Below are 19,986 nucleotides of genomic sequence, written 5' to 3'. Positions count from 1 at the left end.
CAGATGAAGCCAACAAAATAAGATATGGCTGTGTATATAATTAATGTGCAGGCTAAGATAAGAGGTTTATTGCATCAAAACATCCATTAAGGACAGCATGCATATATATATATATATATATATATATATATAGCCTACACTTAGACATAAGAACCCTTGACAAAATGGGGTGGGGCTGGATGGCCGAATGGTTAGAGCGTGCGCGTTATATCATAAGGTCTGTCATTGAGTCAACTGGCGTGGTTTCAATTCCAGTTTCCTCAAACTGCTAAAGACCCCTACGCGCAAGTGAATTATTGAAATAAAATTGAACCATATGTTAGTCCCAAAATGAAGTAGTTTGTCTTGAGTGTTGCATGTGACCATAAGATTTAACAGTATGTTAGTCTCGAAACAACTGTTGACTTGACCTTCACCTTCGTCTATCTGTTAAGTCTTTGATTTGCAAAGAGATTTATTTCTAAATGTGATAAGCACAATCTGTAGCCCTACCTTCCAAATTCATTTCTATACACATTACTTATGTGAACCAGTACATGTTTTTATTTTAAAAAGAACAAATTAATCCTACTGAGTGTACCCTAGCTATATTCTGTTGTTTTGTTTTTTTTATTGGGTTGATTATTGAAAATCGTTAAAAATTCATAGGATTAATTTGTAGCTTCTATATGTAGGCATATAAAAAGTTGAATGTGACGTCATAAGATTTTTAAACGATTGAGACATTTGTCATGTTGACCTTAGGTCATTATGTTCTAAAAGGTGATAAGAAAGTCAAACTGTCCATATTTGGGGATAAAAGATTTAAAGATGCAACCTCATGGGGAATAAAATAGATGAATATATAACATCACAATCAGTATACATATTTGCTGTCTGAATCTCCCTGGGTCCCAGCTTGCCTCCATCTATAAAGGCCACAACCATAAACAGCCGGGGGCAGTGGGGGTGGGGTCTGCGCCCAACCCGTAATTTTTTTTTTAAATTCACCATTTAAATGATGTAAAAAAATGCAACTACAGGGAAAAAATGCTCTCTTTGACCCCCTGGCATGTGAGTTGTCAACCACACAGTCCATCCCTACCCATCTCTGAGCCCCTCTAAAAGGTTCACTGCCACTCCGCAGCCAGCAAGCCGATGGGCTGACAATGTGCATCCATTCATTCAGATGTGAAAATTTAGTGAGAGTGTAGAAAATTATTTGCAGTTATCAATAAAGAGTTATTGACTCCGACGTACTGTGGCCACTGTCCCTTTTTCAATTAAAGTGCTATATTAATTTTTTTGGGTGAATGTATTGTCTCTTTAAACATCTGCTCCACTAACCGAGATTTCTTGACACACCTCCAAATTAAGACTTATCTCCCTTAGGTGACACGATAATAATTTTTTTTTTTATATATTTTATAATTATCGCTTTGTAATGACTTGTCATCGCTATGTTAGGAAAGTTTTCAATTCTTTATACATAAATTAAACAGTTATGGGCGCTTACTTCACCAGTCCTTTATTGAAAGAAAAGTTTTCTGTATTATTTATTTATTTGCCGACGGCTTGATATTCAAGACTACGGTTTATAAACCAAGTCAACCCTCTGCAATTTTCTTTTTCTGTTATTTCATCATACGCACAACATCATGGAATTAAACGGATTTAAACCCTTTCCTAATTTCGCCACTGACGCGCTTCATGCCGGTCAGGAACCTGAACAATGGAAATCTATGGCAGTTGTTCCACCAATATCAATGTCCTCGACTTTCAAACAGTTTGCACCAGCTGAACATGCGGTAATATTAATAATAATAATATTGTTTTTATTGTGTCTGTGTGAGGTCAGTAGGTCTACATGTATCTTATCTCGGGTGATTTTTAAATTAAAATTTAAAATGGCTATATTATTATATATCTCAGTGGTGTCTTTGGAAGATGTGTCTAAAATTTGTGCTTATCTATAGGCCTACAATCTAATTCATGAAATATATTTCCCATGCCATAATATTGAAGATGACAATATAGATAAGAACAAAGATTTTTAATATCTGTTCAAGAATTTCACTCTACCTCACATTCAAGCCTGGAAATAAGGCACCTGTCACAGACAATGTCAGGCACAGATTCAGATTTTTTCAGGCACAAAACCTATGACGTGCCTGTCATTTTGTCCGGCACTGATTTGTCTTTTTTATTAATATTATTAATACATGTCCGGCACTAAGCTGAAAATGTCAGGTACTATTTTATTAGTGCCTGACATTTTGTCAGGTACATCTAACCCCGTTATTTCCAGGCCTGCTCACATTCGAGATTAATGTGGGTGGGTTCTATCCAAAATCTAGGCCTACTTGATATTGCAACATGTTATTCAATTCTGCCGAGTCACTTTCTATTTCTTAAAGCGAAAACATGTAATGTATCATAATTTCATTCATATACATTCAACAAACTCTATTATATTCATGGTAAGCTTATTATAGTTTGTCATTTGGTACACGGGTCAATTAGGAGAATTCTGCTAGAATCTTTATAATCTCTGCAAAGTCCATCTTAGTGCATCACTAAGTCCTATAGTAAGCTATAATATTAATAAAAGATCTCCAAATTATGAAATTCCCCTGGATTGGTTTCTGATACTTGAGCTTTTGAGGAAGTGTGTCTATTCTTCCCGTTCAATCAAATCTATCTCAAGTACAGCAACATGACAGCCCTTCATTTAATCTGGGGTCTTCCCTAAAACTTTGGACAGTGATTTAAGGTATTAAAAACGGTGAAAGTATTCTTCATCTCCATACAGTATTGTTTACATTGTATTCGTGTTGATAGCCTCGTTTCTCACGCAATTAGTTTTTCTGCAATATTCGGCTATGCACTGATTAATTGGGCATAATAAAATCGCGAGTCAATGTCATGACGTAATGTTATGTAAACATATTTGGTCCCATTTGGAGCTTTGTTTAAAATGTAACGATATTGTTACGCTGTTAGCTATTGGTTGTTAACTGAACTATTAACCAGTCATGATTTGGAACAAAAATTTGGTTCCATTAAAGCAGTGTTTAGTGGGATTAGCTCTAAATCAAACGAAACACTGCGAGGAGTATGACACATTCCCACTCTTAGGTTTATTTGCAAATATTGTCAATAAATTAAATAAAGGGTTGTTTTATCAAAATTGATACAGACATTCAAAATTACGGTCTACTATTCCTGCGCAACTCATATCAGGTTAGTACTTTGATTGGCTATTGTACACGACCCCCCGCCTTCATGACGTCAAATATGTCAAATTTAAAACATCAGAGAGCCAGGCTATTATCACTTCGAGATTTAAAAAGACATGATTTGTGCCAGGGCCTGTCCAACCTCTTGGGTTTTCTCTGGGCCCTCCTGTTTCATCCCATAGCTAAAGACCCCTATGCGCAAGGGAATTATGAAAATAAAATTGAACCATATGTTAGTCCCGAAATCACCTAGTTTGTGACGAGTGGACGTTAAACCCCATTTCTCTCTCTCTCTCTACCTGTGCCAGGTATATGCTTGATAGTAGTTGAATGAGGCAGAAATAACAATAAGGAATAATGATAATCAATCGTTGTTTTGATGAAAAAATTGTCAGGTTTGCGAATAGAAATCCTGATGTGATCTGCGCCAGGGTTTGCCAGATGGATCTATATAATACCATCTCTTATCTCGAAACACAGTTGGTTGAGAGATGAGGTTTCTTATCTATATAGAATTCATTTGTTCCATTCAGTTCAATGAATATTATAATGTGAACCAAGTGGCCTTATAGCTAATCATATTGATTTTCAGTAGGCATATATCATTACTTACGGTCAATTTCATTGGTGATGATGAATAATTTAAATATTATTAAAACATTAATTTAAAAAATTGTTCAACACAGACACAGTTTGCATTGTGTTTTGTGTAGGCCCTACATGGTGTAAATAAGTAGCTGATTATTCGAGAATTATAGATCTATGTAAATTAACAAGCACCTGCTGTTTTGATCAGATAAAAGTATATTAAGTATAAATTGTTTCAATGGAATTTATTAGTTGAACTGGAATATACAGGTCACAATTCTATGGAATACAATCCCTGCTTCACTAGTTATTATCAAGCAATTATAAAATATAACAAGACAATATAATATACATGTAAACAACAATATTTGGTTAATGCTGATCAACTAGGGACACACTTCTGATTACCTTGAAGGAAACCTAACTAAAATGAAATGGGGTTTAACATCCTGCTGTCCTGCTCCGACTGGGTTAATGTAGACAGGGATTTGGGCATGGACTGATATCTGTCAAGTATTTAAAGGACCATTATAAAATCTGTAGGTTCAAGGTTATTTCATAAACCTTAAATTAAAGAGACATTATGCCAAGGCTCTATTATGGATGAGGGGGTTGGATGGCCGAATGGTGTGCGCGTTTATCATTGAGTCGATTTCCCGATTGTATGTGTGACAAGGAGTAGGGTCATCTGTCCAACCTCGTGGGTTTTCTCTGGGTCCTCCGTTTTCCTCCCACTGCTAAAGACCCCTACGCGCAAACGAATTATTGAAATAAAATTGAACCATATGTTAGTCCTGAAATGATGTGTTGAGTGGACGTCAAACTCTTTCTCTCCGTCTCTCCATTCTGGATGGAGTTTTTACAGTTCCCATTTGATGTCAATTTCAAAGCCCTAACACAGAAATGATTGTAGTTTGGCTGACAAATAAATATCCAGATGACAGCGGACTCTTAAAAAGCTTCACGCTATTCTTTCTCAATATCTCAACAGAATGTTTTATATTATTTTAATTTTCTATGAATTAAATGCAGTAGGTTGGTTCGACAATAGTGATATTAAAGACAAAAGGGAAAGTAGGAAGTTTGTTGTGTTATTATTGCCTTTTTCTAGCCTTCAATCAATTTTTTTTGCTATTTCAGGGATTTGAATATTCAAGAAGTGGAAATCCAACTAGAAATTGTCTAGAGAAATGTCTAGCGGCTATGGAAGGGGGAAAACATGGTATTTGCAAGTTTTTAGTATTTTTGGTAATTATTTATGGTAACCTTGTTAGATTTTAATTCAGACAGGTATTTCCATTAAAGATACATTATTGGCAAGATAAAAAAAAACAACCCAAAGTCTTGATTATCCATTTATCGATTTAATTGTTTGTCAAAAAATGTATTCCAATCCACTAAATATCGCAGGCTAGCGATGGCATCAAGAGTTAAATATGATCTGGATAAGTTAATTAAAGATACATTATCGGAGATTAGATAAAGAGCTGGCAGTTTTCACTATAATAGTTAACAACTAGATAATTGATCCACTATGAACCAAGAATTTAGTCTAACCTCGATCATCATTACTAAAGTCGGTACATAGTCTCAATTATCCATTTCATAATTAAATCATAAATAAAAGTTGAGCAGCAAATCAGATCCTAATCCAGTAAATGACACGGAGAGTTTATTATGGTCTGGATAAGTTAATTAATGTCTAATTAATAATTTAGATAACATTTCAGGCCTAAAGAAAGACCTGAAATAGGCAGATTTAGCTCTTGCATAATGTATGATTAAGTCAACCCAATATTATCAATATTAACTTATAACTCTGTGTAAAATGACTGACCTTTATCAGTTCAAATGCCTTCTACGTATGTGACGTCAGATCACAAGGTGTTTATCATTGACTCGATGGTGCGTGCATTGTTTACATAACGAGAACTGGTCCGGGCAGAATGGTGTCTTTTACTCATCTAATATACCCATTTACACTAAATAGGAAAACAATTTTTTAACCAGATATATTTCAATGACTATCTGCTTGCACTAAATCTATCTGTTAAGGCCAGCTCAGTTTTTGTCAAGATCGCTGAGATGTAAATAAGGTTAGGGCACGTGATTGTTGGCCAGATTGTAGGTTAGGGTTCGGGTAAGCATTAGGACTAGGTCCAGGGTTAGGGTTTGGATTAGCGCTAGCTCTGTTTACAATTCGTCACCTTTAACCAAACTTGAAGTTGCCCTTATCAAATAGAACTAACCATCTGCTTGTGGTCCTGTTAATGAATTGGGACCAGGACCCTGTGAATAATGATATGTGTTATAAATATGTTTGTTTTTTTACAGGCATGTGTTTTTCATCAGGATTGGCTACAACAATGACTGTGACACATTTATTGAGCTCTGGAGATCATATTATCAGTATGGATGATGTTTATGGTGGTAGGTATATTAACCATTTATTCTTGGATATTCTAGTCAAGTAATTTCTCCAGTGGCTTAATTTCCGTGGGGGGGGGGGGGGGGGTTTGAATGGCCGAATGGTTAGCGTGTGCACAATGTATCATAAGGTCTTGTCATTGAGTCAACTGGCGAGGTTTCGATTCACCGGTTGTACGCGACAAGGAGTAGGGTCGCCTGTCCAACCTCATAGGTTTTCTCCAGGTCCTCTGGTTTCCTCCCACAGCTAAAGACCCCTATGCGCAAGCGACTTATTGAAATAAAATTGAACCATATGTTAGTTGTGTCGAGTGGATGTTAAACCCCATCTCTCTCTTATATCGAATTCCAACTGCCCAGGGATCTTTTATGTACATGCCAATGTATACACGGGACCTCAGTTTTTCGTCCAATCCAAACAACTAGACAATTGTCCTTGTTAGGCCCTCCTTTCTGCACCACTAACAAGGGGAAACCACTTTGGAAGATTGCGATGAACTCTGTTAGTCAAGAGTAGAGCTGGGTGATATACCTGGACACAAATATCTCGATATTATCATGGACTGCCAAAAGATACTGATAATCATTTTACCAATTCTTTCAATGCAGTTGGCGTTATTTATATTTCTGCTTTATTAACATTTATTTTAATCAGAAAATCAGTGATTCCTTTGAAAAATCAGTATTTTTGACAGTTTTTATTTTTTTTAGGGTTTTATATCTAAATATCGCTCAGCTCCAGTCAAAAATGAGAAAATATAACCAAAACAAGAGTTCGGTAGCTTACATAAACCGGGCTTTACATTAGCACTACACACAAAACAAAAATCTACAAGATAAACCTGCAGACAAGACAGAAAATAGACATTGCACCAAATAAACAAATATCAAATCAAGTGAATAGATCAGGGGGCTAGCCGTACAGTCCCGGGCATGTTATGGTACAGGCTTCACTTAAAATGAAAAAAAACCAAACTGATTTACAAAAAATAAAAAAGACGTAACAGAAATAATGCGACCAATCTTGACAGTGGTCGTCTCTTCAATAGCGATAGTCTGCCAGTTGACGTCATGAGTTAAAACGTCTTTGACGAGTATAAAGATAATTTTTGATTTCTTACTGTACAGTTACATTGGGGATGTGCATATTAAAATTGTATCCAGAATTTGATAAGAGAGTGAGAGAAATGGGGTTTAACATCCACTCGACATAAACTAGGTCATTTTGGGACTAACATATGGTTCAATTTTATTTCAATAAATCACTTGCGCGTTGGGGTCTTTAGCAGTTGGAGGAAACCGGAGGACCCTGAGAAAACCCATGAGGTAAATTGTGATAATAAGTCGATTCTAAATTGAATGCATTATCTAAAGATAATTTTATTCCCTAGTGGAGAGTGATTGTGCATCTTTAGTATTTAAATTAGATTTTATCTATGGTTATATTGAGTTTGTTCGTGCTTTGAAAGGAGAACTTCAATTATTTATTTTTTAGTGTTTACAGTGTACTTGGATAGATACTTCAGAATGTTTTCTGACCGTTCATGCCCTAGTTCATACTCTATTTTTATATCATGAATGAGAATGTCATTTTACATAAATAAATCGTATCACTCAGTCAACAAACTGTTACATTCGGGGTGTAATACTCACAATATGAAATCTGTTCAAATAACGTTCAAGCTAAACAAATTTGATTTTAAATTAATATTTTGGTACTCACAGCCCAATAAATATTTTATGAATGGCCTTTTTATTACAAATGAAAAAGAACATATTTTAATACTGGTGGAGTTTGTCAACCAAATTTGTTCATGTCACAACAGACTTGTTTTTAAAAATATTAGATAAAAATATTTCTCTTGTAAGTTTTCATATTCTCTCTCTAAGTAAAATCTTCCATGCACACATTCTCGTAATCGATGGAAAATTTAGTCCCTTTGTGTTTTGTTTTAGCTTAAATTATTTCAATGGCATTTACATGATGTAATTTTAGGGAATTATGGAATGGGGGGGGGGGAGGAATGGTTAATGTGCGCTGTATCATAAGGTCTGTCATTAAGTCAACTGGCATGGTTTCGATCCCTGGTTGTACGTGACAAGGAGTAGGGTCACCTGGTCGCCTGTCCAACCACGTGGTTTTTCTTCGGGTCCTCCGGTTTCCTCCCACTGCTAAAGACACCTACGCGCAATGAAATCCTAATTATGTACTATAGTGTATGTGTTTGTTTATCTGAGCAAATTAGGATTTCATTGATTTCCTGTCATTCAGATGGATTGAAAAACTGACGTCCTGTGTACACATTGGCGTGTACGAAACAGATCCCTTTAAGAGTAGGCTGTAGCACCGCTGTCCGGGCAAAATTTCCCCCATAACACACTGTATGGCGTAAGCCCATTTTCATTAGCCCAGTCGGAGAAGAACAGTAGGATTTTGAGTTCGATTTCATTTCATTGCATCTGGTAGAGAATTCCATTATTATTTTTATTTGTCTATTTCAGGTACAAACAGATATTTCAGTAAATGTGCTGCTAAATTTGGTTTAGATATATCCTTTATAGATTGTACAGTGATAGAAAATGTACAAAATGCTGTGAAAGATACAACTAAGGTATTATTACTTAATTTATTCGTATTCGTCTGTATGCCTCAAAACAGCTACAGTATATTAAAGTCAATCAAAATCCATTTTAACTACAGGTCACATGCGGGGGTTGGATAGCCTAATGGTTAATGTGTTCGCTTTGGATTAGAAGGTCTGTCATTGAGTCAACTGGCGTGGTTTCAATTCCCCGGTTGTACGTGACAAGGAGTAGGGTTGCCTGTTCAACTTAGTGGGTTTTATCTGGGTCTTCCGGTTTTCTCCCACTGCTAAAGATTTTATTTTGAAATAAAATTGAACCATGTGTTAGTCCTGAAATGACCTAGTTTTTGTCAAGTGAATGTTAAACCCCATTTCTCTCTATCTCTCTCTCTCTCTCTCTCTCTCTCTCTCTCTCTCACTTATAGTCAAATAATTTAAGTCCAATAAACAATCAGCAAAATCGAACGCTGACAAAACATTAGCAAGAGGACTTGATAGATATAAACTGAAGATCAAAAGAAAATATTGCGAAATATTTTACTGAACAAAATCAAGGTGACCAGGTGTACAAGGGAATTATACTAGGCTATTGACGCAGTAAAACTATGGCCCAACTATAATGTTATAATTTTATGGCGTTTATTTTTACAGTTAGTATGGATAGAAACCCCGACTAATCCAACTATGAAATTAGTAGATATAGCAGCAGTTGTCAAAGTTGTTAAAGCCAAAAATAAAGATATTATTGTCGTTGTGGACAATACTTTTATGTCTTCATATTTTCAAGTAAGTCATCAAATTACTATTTTGTCAGGATTATATAAATAAAGCAAGGAATAGTTGTATATGAATTGAATAATCTGTGTAATAACATAGACTGGGGCTGGCTGATAATATTGATAATGTTGATAATCGTTGGTAAAGCATTTTGTAGATTGATAATCAATACAGATTTAAAATATTGATAATCGTGCAATTATAGATAGCAACTTGTAAGAAGAAATCAATTAGATAATCCATATCTTTGCAACGTGTGCTTGGGTTAGCTCGGTAACGGTAATTAAACACAACGTTTTGTTTTTTCACGTGAGACGCCAGCGTCACAGAGTAAAAATGTCAACGTTTAGAATTGTCGGCTGCTTATAATGAGAGAGAATAGTTCCTCATGACGTAATGTATTGTCGAATATTAAAATTATATAAATGTCATAGTGTCCAAGAGTCAAAAACATGAATTAAGCCTTTATACAAGGCGTTCTGTTACCGTTTCAAAGGGAAATAACTACATTTTACTCATTGAAATAAATTCAACATGTATATGGTACATAATGATATTTCAGCATACACTCACATATAATTCATAGTTCATATACAAATTATGAATGTTTTCAAAACAAATTGTAAGTAAAATAATTCGGCGATATTATCGATTATTGAATGGCGGATGGTCGATGATTATCGATACATGAACCCAGGATCGATTGCCAGCCCTAATATAGGCTAGTGATATATGTAATAATATAGACGGATGATCTATGTAATAATATAGTATGTTATACTACGTGACCCGCTCCCACAAAACCAGGTGCTTGTCGCACAACTTTGTACTACGGGCACATAGTCTGTATGCCTTTATGTTGCTGTGAATGAGCCAAACTCAACTCCAGATGATACAACAAATTTAAGAAGAATTGCATTTTTAGAAAGCTTAGGCTGTCGACTATTCAAATATGCTGCCAGCTCTATTTTTATAAAAAATGACCAAGTGTCTGGTTTTGTGGGAGCAGCTCACATATGTAAAATAGACCATGTAATACTGTGGACTGTCATATAGACTATGTAATACTGTGGACTATGATATATAGACGGTGTAATAATATGGACTATGTAATATAGACTATGTAATATGGACTGTGTAATACTATAGACTGTGTAATACTATGGACTATGTAATATAGACTATGTAATACTATAGATTGTGTAATAATATAGACTAATTGTATAATTTTAGAGACCTTTATCTCTTGGTGCTGATGCTGTAATGCATTCTTTAACTAAATATATGAATGGTAAGTTCTTCATACTAATATTAAGTACATTGTGTGTAATGTTGTTAATAACTATTATTGTCTATTGTTCAATAGATCTCCGTGGAAACAAGTGTTTGGTTTAATGGACACTGCAATCAACACAGATATTGGGTCTTTTTGAGATTGACATAACTATTGCTTGTGTTTTCAGCTGTGGGAGAAAACCTTGTTTTGCATTGAAGTTATATGCTTTTAGGGCGTTTGGATGGCTGAATGGTTAGCGCATGTGCATTGTATCATAAGGTCTGTCATTGAACCAACTGGCGTCATTTCGATTAACCGGTTGTACATGACAAGGAGTAGGGTCACCTGTCCAATCTCATGCGTTTTCTCTGGGTTCTCAAGTTTCCTCCCACTGCTAAAGACCCCTACGCAAGTGAAGTATGGAAATAAAATTGAACCATAGTTTATGTCGAGTGGACGTTAAACCCCATTTCTCTCTCTCTATATATATATATATATATATATGCTTTGATGCTATATGCAAAAGTACCAATCTCAGCAAAAGTAATGATTAGAATCATTTAATTTTGAAACGGGACAAATTGTTGATCATCCTTCCATGCTATCTATAGTCATATTATTCAGGAAATCATATATCAGTTGGTATATATAAGTTTATATGTTTTTATTACAGGTCATAGTGATGTTGTTATGGGTTGTTTAGTTGTTAATTGTGATGATTTAGCTGATAAACTCCGGTTTTATCAAAATGGTAAGATCCAAGTTGATTATGTATACTATATTAAAAACAAAACTGATTGATATATATATTCTTCTATCAGAGCACAAAGTTCTAGACAGTTTCCAGTCGGCGAGTTTTTGGCGTGAGGTGCATGGAACTGTGGGTAACCCACTAGAAACATCAACGCTGATTGGTTAATCAAATATCTGACGTCAAAGGGGTCAAAAGCCACTTGTATGACCCACTACAACTGGTCAGATGTTCATGTAGTATAGTCCAATGAAAGTATAAAATAACAAAACGAAATATAGATCTATATTTTAATCAGATTGAAATTATTCTAATGGTTGAGTTTGCAGTACGGAGAAAAAAGATATTTTTTAACTTGACTTGAAGCAGCAGATCATGTGAATAAGTGACTAGTTTGAGGTGTCAACCATTGTGGAAAATTCTACTGAATATATAATTATATAATTCCTTGCCCCCTGCGATCCAGTATATGAACATGAATTACGACAGTACAGTACAGTATCTTTATCGTGAGATAACTAGTATTTCTATTCACGGGAATCCAGTCTACTTGGACACACACACATGCAAGGGGATTCGATGCCACTGAAGCCTTCCCTTCTCTCAAAGTCCTCACAAAACAGTTTGAAAAACTGAAATATAGGACAAAGCTGATTAATTGATTTATCTTTCAGCACTTGGTCCAGTTCCGTCACCTTTTGATTGTTTCCTAGTTAATCGTGGTTTAAAGACTTTACATGTTAGAATGAAGGAACACATGGTTAATGGTTTAGCTGTTGCTAAATTTCTCGAGGCTAATTCAAGAGTGGAAAGAGTCATACATCCAGGTAAAAACCTGACATTTTGACGCAATTTATTCTCTGTCGGAAAAAGTTTCAAGAGAATGCTTTAATAATTAGAGCTTATCTATGTTTTTGACTTTTGATATTCAAGACCTGTGTTTGAATTGTTAACAAATGACAAATTCGATAAGTTTGTTGCAAAATGACTAAAAGTTTTGTTAAAACAGAAAGTAATTAATTTCTCCATATATATACACCTCTAACAGAAATTATAGAGATATCTTAAAGAGACATTATGGAAGATTAGATAAAGAGCTGGCAGTTCTCACTACAATAGTTAAAAACTAGATTATGAAAACAGAATATCTGAAAATTTCAGTCTTAATTATTGCTCCACTCTAAACCGAGATATTAGTCTTTGAATTTTTTAGGCCTAGCCTCTATCATCATTACTAAATGCGGTACGATAAAAAGCATAGTTTCGATTATCCATTTTTGGTTTTAATCATCAATGGCATCGAGAGTTGATTATGTTCTGGATAAGTTAATTAATGTCTAATTAATAGTTTATATAATATTTGAGGCCTAAAGAAAGACCTGCAATAGGCCGATTTACCTCTTGTATAATGTATGTTTATATAATATTATTGTTTATTTATATTATAGGTTTAGAAAGTCATCCTCAGTATGAAATTGGTAAAAAACAGATGATAGGATATAGTGGAATGGTGACGTTCTTTATTAAAGGGGGAGCTAAAGAAGCTGGGGATTTCCTTAAAGCAGTAAAGGTTTGTAAAACAATTACTGTGATAAATATGTGTAGAATAAAGCACAAGACTGAGGTTATGCTGGGGAAAGAAAGACTGAAGAAAATAACCTGAGAAAAAGAAAAACCTAGGCCTGTCAAGTGTTTTTTCTGAAGTCTTCCGTAGCATAACAGAAGTCGAGGACTTTATCTTGCTTATAAACCGTTTATGTTTACATGTACGCAAGATGAGAATATCCCAGAATTCCCGTAAGAAAAACCTTATATCATGTTTTCTTATGGAAAAAATTGTCCTGGAAGAATAACCTGTTACAGGTATAAAAAAAAACTTTCAGAAGAATAACCCCAAATTTCCCTGTATATATCCAAAACCTCCCCCGACTTTCAGACCGCAAGTTATTCCGGGCATAGAATATACCCCAAAGATCAAAGAGATTTACCAATACAGGTTTATAATATCATAGAAAACACCATTTTAAACTATACAGTATTTAACATTGGTTAGAGGGTTTAACCTCCATTCGACACAAACCACGTCATTTTGGGACTAACATGTGGTTCAGTTTTATTTCAATAATTCGCTTGAGTGTAGGGGACTTTAACAATGGTAGGAAATAATATATTGTGTATTATTAGAGGTGTAAAGTGTGTGTGATATAAAGTATATTAGAGAGTCTTATGTGTATTAGAGGTATAAAGTACATGTATATTAGATAGTCTATGTGTATTAGAGGTGTAAAGTGTATTGTGTATTAGAGGTGTATGGTATAAAGTACATTAGATAGTCTATGTGTATTAGAGGTATAAAGTATATAACAGTCTATGTGCATTAGAGAGTATATGTGTATTAGAGGTATAGGGTATATTAGAGAGTCTATGTGTATTAGAGGTATGGGGTATATTAGAGAGTCTATGTGTATTAGAGGTATAGGGTATATTATAGAGTCTATGTGTATTAGAGATATAGGGTATATTATAGAGTCTATGTGTATTAGAGGTATAGGGTATATTATAGAGTCTATGTGTATTAGAGGTATAGGGTATATTAGAGAGTCTATGTGTATTAGAGGTATAGGGTATATTATAGAGTCTATGTGTATTAGAGGTATAAAGTATATTATAGAGTCTATGTGTATTAGAGGTATAAAGTATATTAGATAGCCTGTGTGTATTAGAGGTGTAAAGTATATTGTGTATTATAGAGGTGTAAAGTTTATTATGTATTATAGTATAGAGATGTGTGATATAAAGTATATTAGAGAGACTATGTGTATGTGTGTATTAGAGGTGTATGTGTGTATTAGAGGTGTAAAGTGTATTGTGTATAATAGTATAGAAGTGTATGGTATAAAGAATATAAGAGATTCTATGTGTATTAGAGGTGTAAAGTATATTGTAGTATAGAAGTGTGTGATTGTCTGCACTATCACCTTGGTGGAAGCGGACGTAAAATACAACTAACTCACACAGAAGTATGTGATATTAATTATACTAAGTGTTATTATATAGATGTTGAACTGATCCTTAAAAAGAAATAATATATCAAGATATAAACATAAATTTTATTTCATTATAGATCTTTACATTGGCAGAAAGTTTGGGAGGATTTGAAAGTTTGTGTGAATTACCGTAAGTAGAATACATGTAATGCCATTAAATAAACACACAGGAAAACTTCACACTTGTAATGCTATTAAATAAACATGGAAGAAAGATTCACAGATGTAATCTGTTAATAAACATTTAGGAAAGCATCACAGATGTAAGAGCTAAATCTTCCTATTGCAGGTTGTTCTTCTGCCTGAAATGTTATCTAAATTATTAATCAGACATTAATTAACTTATCCAGACCATAATTAACTCTCAATGCCATCGCTAGTGTGTGATATTTACTGGATTTGAATCCGATTTGCTGCTCAACACTCATTGATGAATTAATCCAAAAATGAATAATCGAGACTGTGTTTTTTTTATCATACAGACTTTAGTAATGATGCCCGAGGCCAGGCCTTAAATTCAAAAGTTAATATCTCTGTTCAGTGTGGATCAATTTGACTGAAATTTTCAGCAAATTCCCTTTACATTATCTAGTTTTTAACTATTATAGTGAAAACTGTTAGCTCTTTATCTAATCTCCCATAATATATCATTAATATAAATTATTTATTTAATTTTATCAAGGTCCGTCCAAACTCATGCCTCTGTGCCAGCTGATCAGCGTGTTAAACTAGGGATTACAGATAATCTCATCCGTCTATCTGTGGGTATAGAAGATTTAAATGATCTGATTGCGGACATTGATCAAGCCTTGAAGATAGCTGTAAGTATAAATTACTGAAATAAAATAGGGTTTAACGTCCTACTGTTCTGCTCCAACTGTGCTAATGAAGACAGGCATACACCATAAAGTGTGCTATGACTGAAATTTTTGTCCGGGCAGTGGCGCTACTGCCTACTCTTATATTGAATTCCAACTGTCAAGGGATCTTTTATGTGCATGCAGATGTTTTTTGTTCCATCCGAATGACTATACATTGTCCCTTGCCAGGCTGTTGTTGATATTTATCTTTTTTTTATCTTACCACACCTGCAGGGGTTGTTCCTGTGGGAGTGAACCGAAGTACCCGAGGTTGAAAAGAGACCATATCTCCAAACCACATACTCTCACCCTAAGAATCGAAACCACAACCGCAAGCCAGAGGTGGGGGGGTTGGATGGCTGAATGGTTATCACGTGCGTTGTATCATAAGGCCTGTCATTGAGTCAACTGGCGTGGTTTCTAATCCCCGGTTTTACGTGACAAGGAGTAGGGTCGCCTGTCCAACCTCGTGGGTTTTCTCCAGGTCCTCCGGTTTGGTCCCACTGCTAAAGACCCCTATGCGCAAGCAAATTATTGAAATAAAATTAAACCATATGTTAGTCCCGAAATGACCTAGTTTGTGTTGAGTGGACGTTAAACCCATCTTTCTCTCTCTCTCTCTCTCCCAGGTGGAGCTCGGAGCGCGACACTCTAGACTATCCCACCCCACCCCCACACAACAAACTGTAGGGTGTCATCTTTATAAACCCTGGCTGTTAACCATTGAATTAACCATGAAATGGCCACAAATTAATTGTGTTTTTCTGTTTTTATTACAGATCCCTTAAGAAGACAAGTTATTATAAACTATGAGGAAGTTGGTGGATCAGTTTATTAAATTGTCTATTACATTGTGTGATTTATTCAGTTAATCTATTCTAATATCAACAAACCCAGTCATATAATTAACTCAAATCATGTCAAATTAAAAGAAAAATTATTATGGATCAGAGAATACCTATGTTATTTCACTGCTAATTCTGCAATATAACAACAACGAACGGATTTTAGAATCTCTCCTGCAATTCTTTCTAAAGACTAGGACAGATGAGCGTATTTTTTCGTCCGGTCACACTGATTTTTAAAATCGCAGGAAAAATAGACTGTGTCCCTGCCCTCTCATGGCGACAATGATTCTGCTCGGCAAACCATTCGCTCGATCAATCATTTGATCTAGAATGTTAGATATTTTCAAATGATCGTTGTACTTTACTCACAGAGTGGCGTACGCTCTCGAGACAATTGCTATGTGTGCTCGTTCGTAATAGGCCATAATAATTCGATGGCTAATTTCAATCGGTGTGATCAGTCGAAAAAAAACGCTCTTCTGCCCTTAACATAATAACTATATCTTATCTGAACTCAACCTTTATTCACTGCACATGCTATCAGATTCTAGCCTCAATCTAGATCAGTGATTCTCATCCAGTGTGCCGCAGCACACAGGTGTGCCACAGCACACAGGTGTGCCACAAGATCTTCCTAAGTGTGCCGCGAAGTTTTGAATGGCACACCAAGAAAATTTCTCTCTAAAAAAGCGGTTGTATTCCGTCTGACTAACGATGTTTTTATTTTGTAAAATTCAAATATTTTTCATGTTTATTATATAGCCAAGTGTACTTCTTTTTTTTCATGTGTTCCAAGGTGTGCTGTAGCAAAAAAGGTTGAAAACTACTGATCTAGATTTTAAAAAGAATTATTTCTCTTCTTTTTTTACCGATTTCAAAATTATGTTTTCTTTTTTGATTAGAACAGATAAAATCTACAGTATTTTCAGTAATTTAGGAATTTGAATTGATTTTAAAATTCAGGTATTTGTTATAGTGGGATCTATTTTTCTTCTCATACGTAGAACTATATTCGCTCAGAATCTCTGCTATTATGGTGGATTAAATTAATATCTTGTCAGTTGTCGATAGGGACTTTGGGATTCCACAATTTTATAACTTACAGAAAATATATAAATTCTTTGGAAACTTATATTAGTATGTCTTGATTTGTTCTGTTACTAAATGTTGCTTAGAGTCTCTTTGCTGCCATTTTTTGTGGGTGAACAGAAATGATAGGCCTATTTAATTCGAGAGGTTATCTAGCCTTGGTATTTTGATTCTGTTCAATAATAGATCTAGATTACCTTGTGAGAAAATTCATATTTTAGGGGAAAATGCAAATGGCATATCAAATCAAACTCATAATGGTAGATTCATTATCCTCAGGTACGTTATAGTTTAATTTTATTACACAAGATCTGAAATAACAGTTAGCATATATACAGGGCACTTGTTTCAGTAATATTGACCAGTCTTGACCAGAGCTGGGAAATCGAACCCGCTCCTCAGTCTTGAGCCCGACTTAAGTTGCATCAATGACCCGACTTGCGACCCGAGAGCTTTCTAATTGAGTCGCAGCAATGGGGCATAACCCTAACTTATCTTATTTGCGAGGAATTGCTGCTTGAACAAGACTCAGGTTTTGTGAAGATTTAATTCAACTCGGTACTAACGCCAACGACTTGGCACTCGACTTGACGTGCGGTGACTTGGAACTTGGGAGTCAAGGTCATGCAACTTGTTCCCACTTCTGGTCTTGGATCAACTGGCAGTAAAATCAACCAGCTGAAGAACTTCTATCAAACAATTAGAATCTCAAAGAATTCAACCCCAAAAACACAATAATTACTGTTAAATTGATAGTGTTTATGTGTAAAAACTGCCAAAAATTGTCATTTTCTTTGGAAAAAAGGTTTTGCAAATCTGAGGCGAATTTTTAAAGTGGAAGCCCTTGATATATGTAACCTGTTTTTAGCCTGTCTTCTCATTTAAATATAAATATTTTGGAACGAATGTTCGTTATTCTTGTTTTCATTATTTTCTCAAATTGTGTTCATTAAATTATGATATAGATGTAAATTTATGGAAAAAAAGGGTTTTATTTTATGTAAGTGTTTTTTTTAAAAATTAATATGAATTTCTTATGTGATATATTATCACAATTATTTTGATATATTATCAAATACAACCATTAATGTTAGTGCTATATTGTATAATTCACAGAATAAAAATATCACCACAATGATCATGTATTTTCTTCCCAGTTTTATGGGAGCCACAGTGGCTAAGTAGGTAAGACACTGGCTCATTAGCCCGGAGGTCGATAAAGTTCATTGGGATTGTCCGGCGTCGTTTCCCCATGTCAGTGGTGCAGAACGAAGGGCCTGACAAGAACAGCTGTCTAGTCATACAGATGTCACAAAAACTGAGGACCTGTGTATACATTGGCTTGCCGTAAAAGATCCCCTGGCAGTTTAAATTCGATACAAGAGTAGGCTGTAGTGACGTTGTCTGGGCAAAATTTCCCTTATAACACACTGTATGGCGTATGCCTGTCTTCATTAACCCAGTTCGGAGCAAAACAGTAGGACGTTAATCCTGGTGATGGGATTTCGCCTGTATATTCCGAACATGTTCAACGCTATTTTCCAAACGTCGAAAATTGTCCGACCAGGAATAAGCCCAATCGGACATCCAGATATGGTGAATAATATTCAACTTCCAAAATTAATATAGTGTATAACTACCACTCAACCCGATTATCGTTGATAATAGGCTGGATTGATTAGGTAATTAAGTGATCAATGTATTGATCGTGTTATACCGTCTATACACCTACCTTGATTAACTACTGAATCTGCCATTATTGACTGACTTAAAATTTTATCGGACAATTCATCAATCCAATCTTAAACCCCATTTCATTTCATTTCCCAGTTTTATACAATATGAGGGCAAGAATTTAGGCTGGATAGGAGAGTATCTGACTACTCTTCATTGCATTCAAACTGCAATGGGGGGATCACGTGGCTAAATGGGTAAGACACTGGCTCGCTAGCCTGGAGGTCGGGTGTTCGATCCCTGCATTGGCCGAGAAAGTTCATCCAGATTTTCCAGCGTGGTACCCCCTCGTCAGGGATGCAGGACGGAGGGCCTAACAAGCACAGCTGTCTAGTCCTTCGGATGAGACGAAAAACCAAGGTCCCGTGTATACATTGGAATGCACATAAAAGATCCCTTGGCTGTTGGAATCCGATATAAGAGTAGGCGATAGTGCCGCTGCCCTGCCAAAATTTCCCTCATAGCACACTGTATGGCATATGCCCACTCTTCATTAGCCCAGCATAGGAGCAGAACAGTAGGACGTTAACCCCCATTTCATTTCAAACTGCAATGGGTTCTTTTTATATCAGGGGCTTGGGTGGCATAATGGTTAGATCAGTAGGTCTTGTCAATGAGTCAAGTGACGAGTTTTCGTGACAAAGAGTGGGGTTGGCAGTCTAACCTTGTGTATTTCCTCTCACTGCTAAAGAACCCTACGCACAAGCAAATTATTGAAATAAAATTGAACCATGTTAGTCCCGAAATGACCTGGTTTATGTCAAGTGGACATTAAACCTATCTCTC

General features: G+C 35.4%; 1 protein-coding gene across 1 annotated transcript; it reads left to right on the top strand.

Moving 5' to 3' along the window:
• The first annotated feature begins 1,582 nt into the window (after positions 1 to 1,582).
• On the top strand, positions 1,583 to 18,604 carry LOC126819715 (cystathionine gamma-lyase). Its single transcript, XM_050547919.2, has 12 exons — positions 1,583 to 1,787; positions 4,947 to 5,028; positions 6,141 to 6,236; positions 8,736 to 8,845; positions 9,470 to 9,604; positions 10,829 to 10,886; positions 11,545 to 11,622; positions 12,297 to 12,449; positions 13,071 to 13,192; positions 14,747 to 14,799; positions 15,352 to 15,490; positions 16,309 to 18,604. The coding sequence occupies exons 1-12, from the start codon at positions 1,638 to 1,640 to the stop codon at positions 16,315 to 16,317; spliced, it is 1,185 nt and encodes a 394-aa protein (XP_050403876.1). The 5' UTR covers positions 1,583 to 1,637; the 3' UTR covers positions 16,318 to 18,604.
• The last annotated feature ends 1,382 nt before the right edge of the window (positions 18,605 to 19,986 follow it).

Source organism: Patella vulgata, chromosome 4, assembly GCF_932274485.2.
Source record: "Patella vulgata chromosome 4, xgPatVulg1.2, whole genome shotgun sequence".
Taxonomy (NCBI): domain Eukaryota; kingdom Metazoa; phylum Mollusca; class Gastropoda; family Patellidae; genus Patella; species Patella vulgata.
The sequence above is the reverse complement of the archived record's forward strand: the minus strand, read 5'-3'. Positions and strand labels throughout refer to the sequence as shown.

Bases quoted from the DNA above. Each gene is read 5' to 3' on its own strand.
- LOC126819715 (XM_050547919.2), top strand. From the start codon at position 1,638: ATGGAATTAAACGGATTTAAACCCTTTCCTAATTTCGCCACTGACGCG. The intron at 5,029-6,140 runs GTATTTGCAAGT...GTTTTTTTACAG, and splicing joins TATGGAAGGGGGAAAACATG to GCATGTGTTTTTCATCAGGA. The intron at 11,623-12,296 runs GTAAGATCCAAG...TTTATCTTTCAG, and splicing joins ACTCCGGTTTTATCAAAATG to CACTTGGTCCAGTTCCGTCA.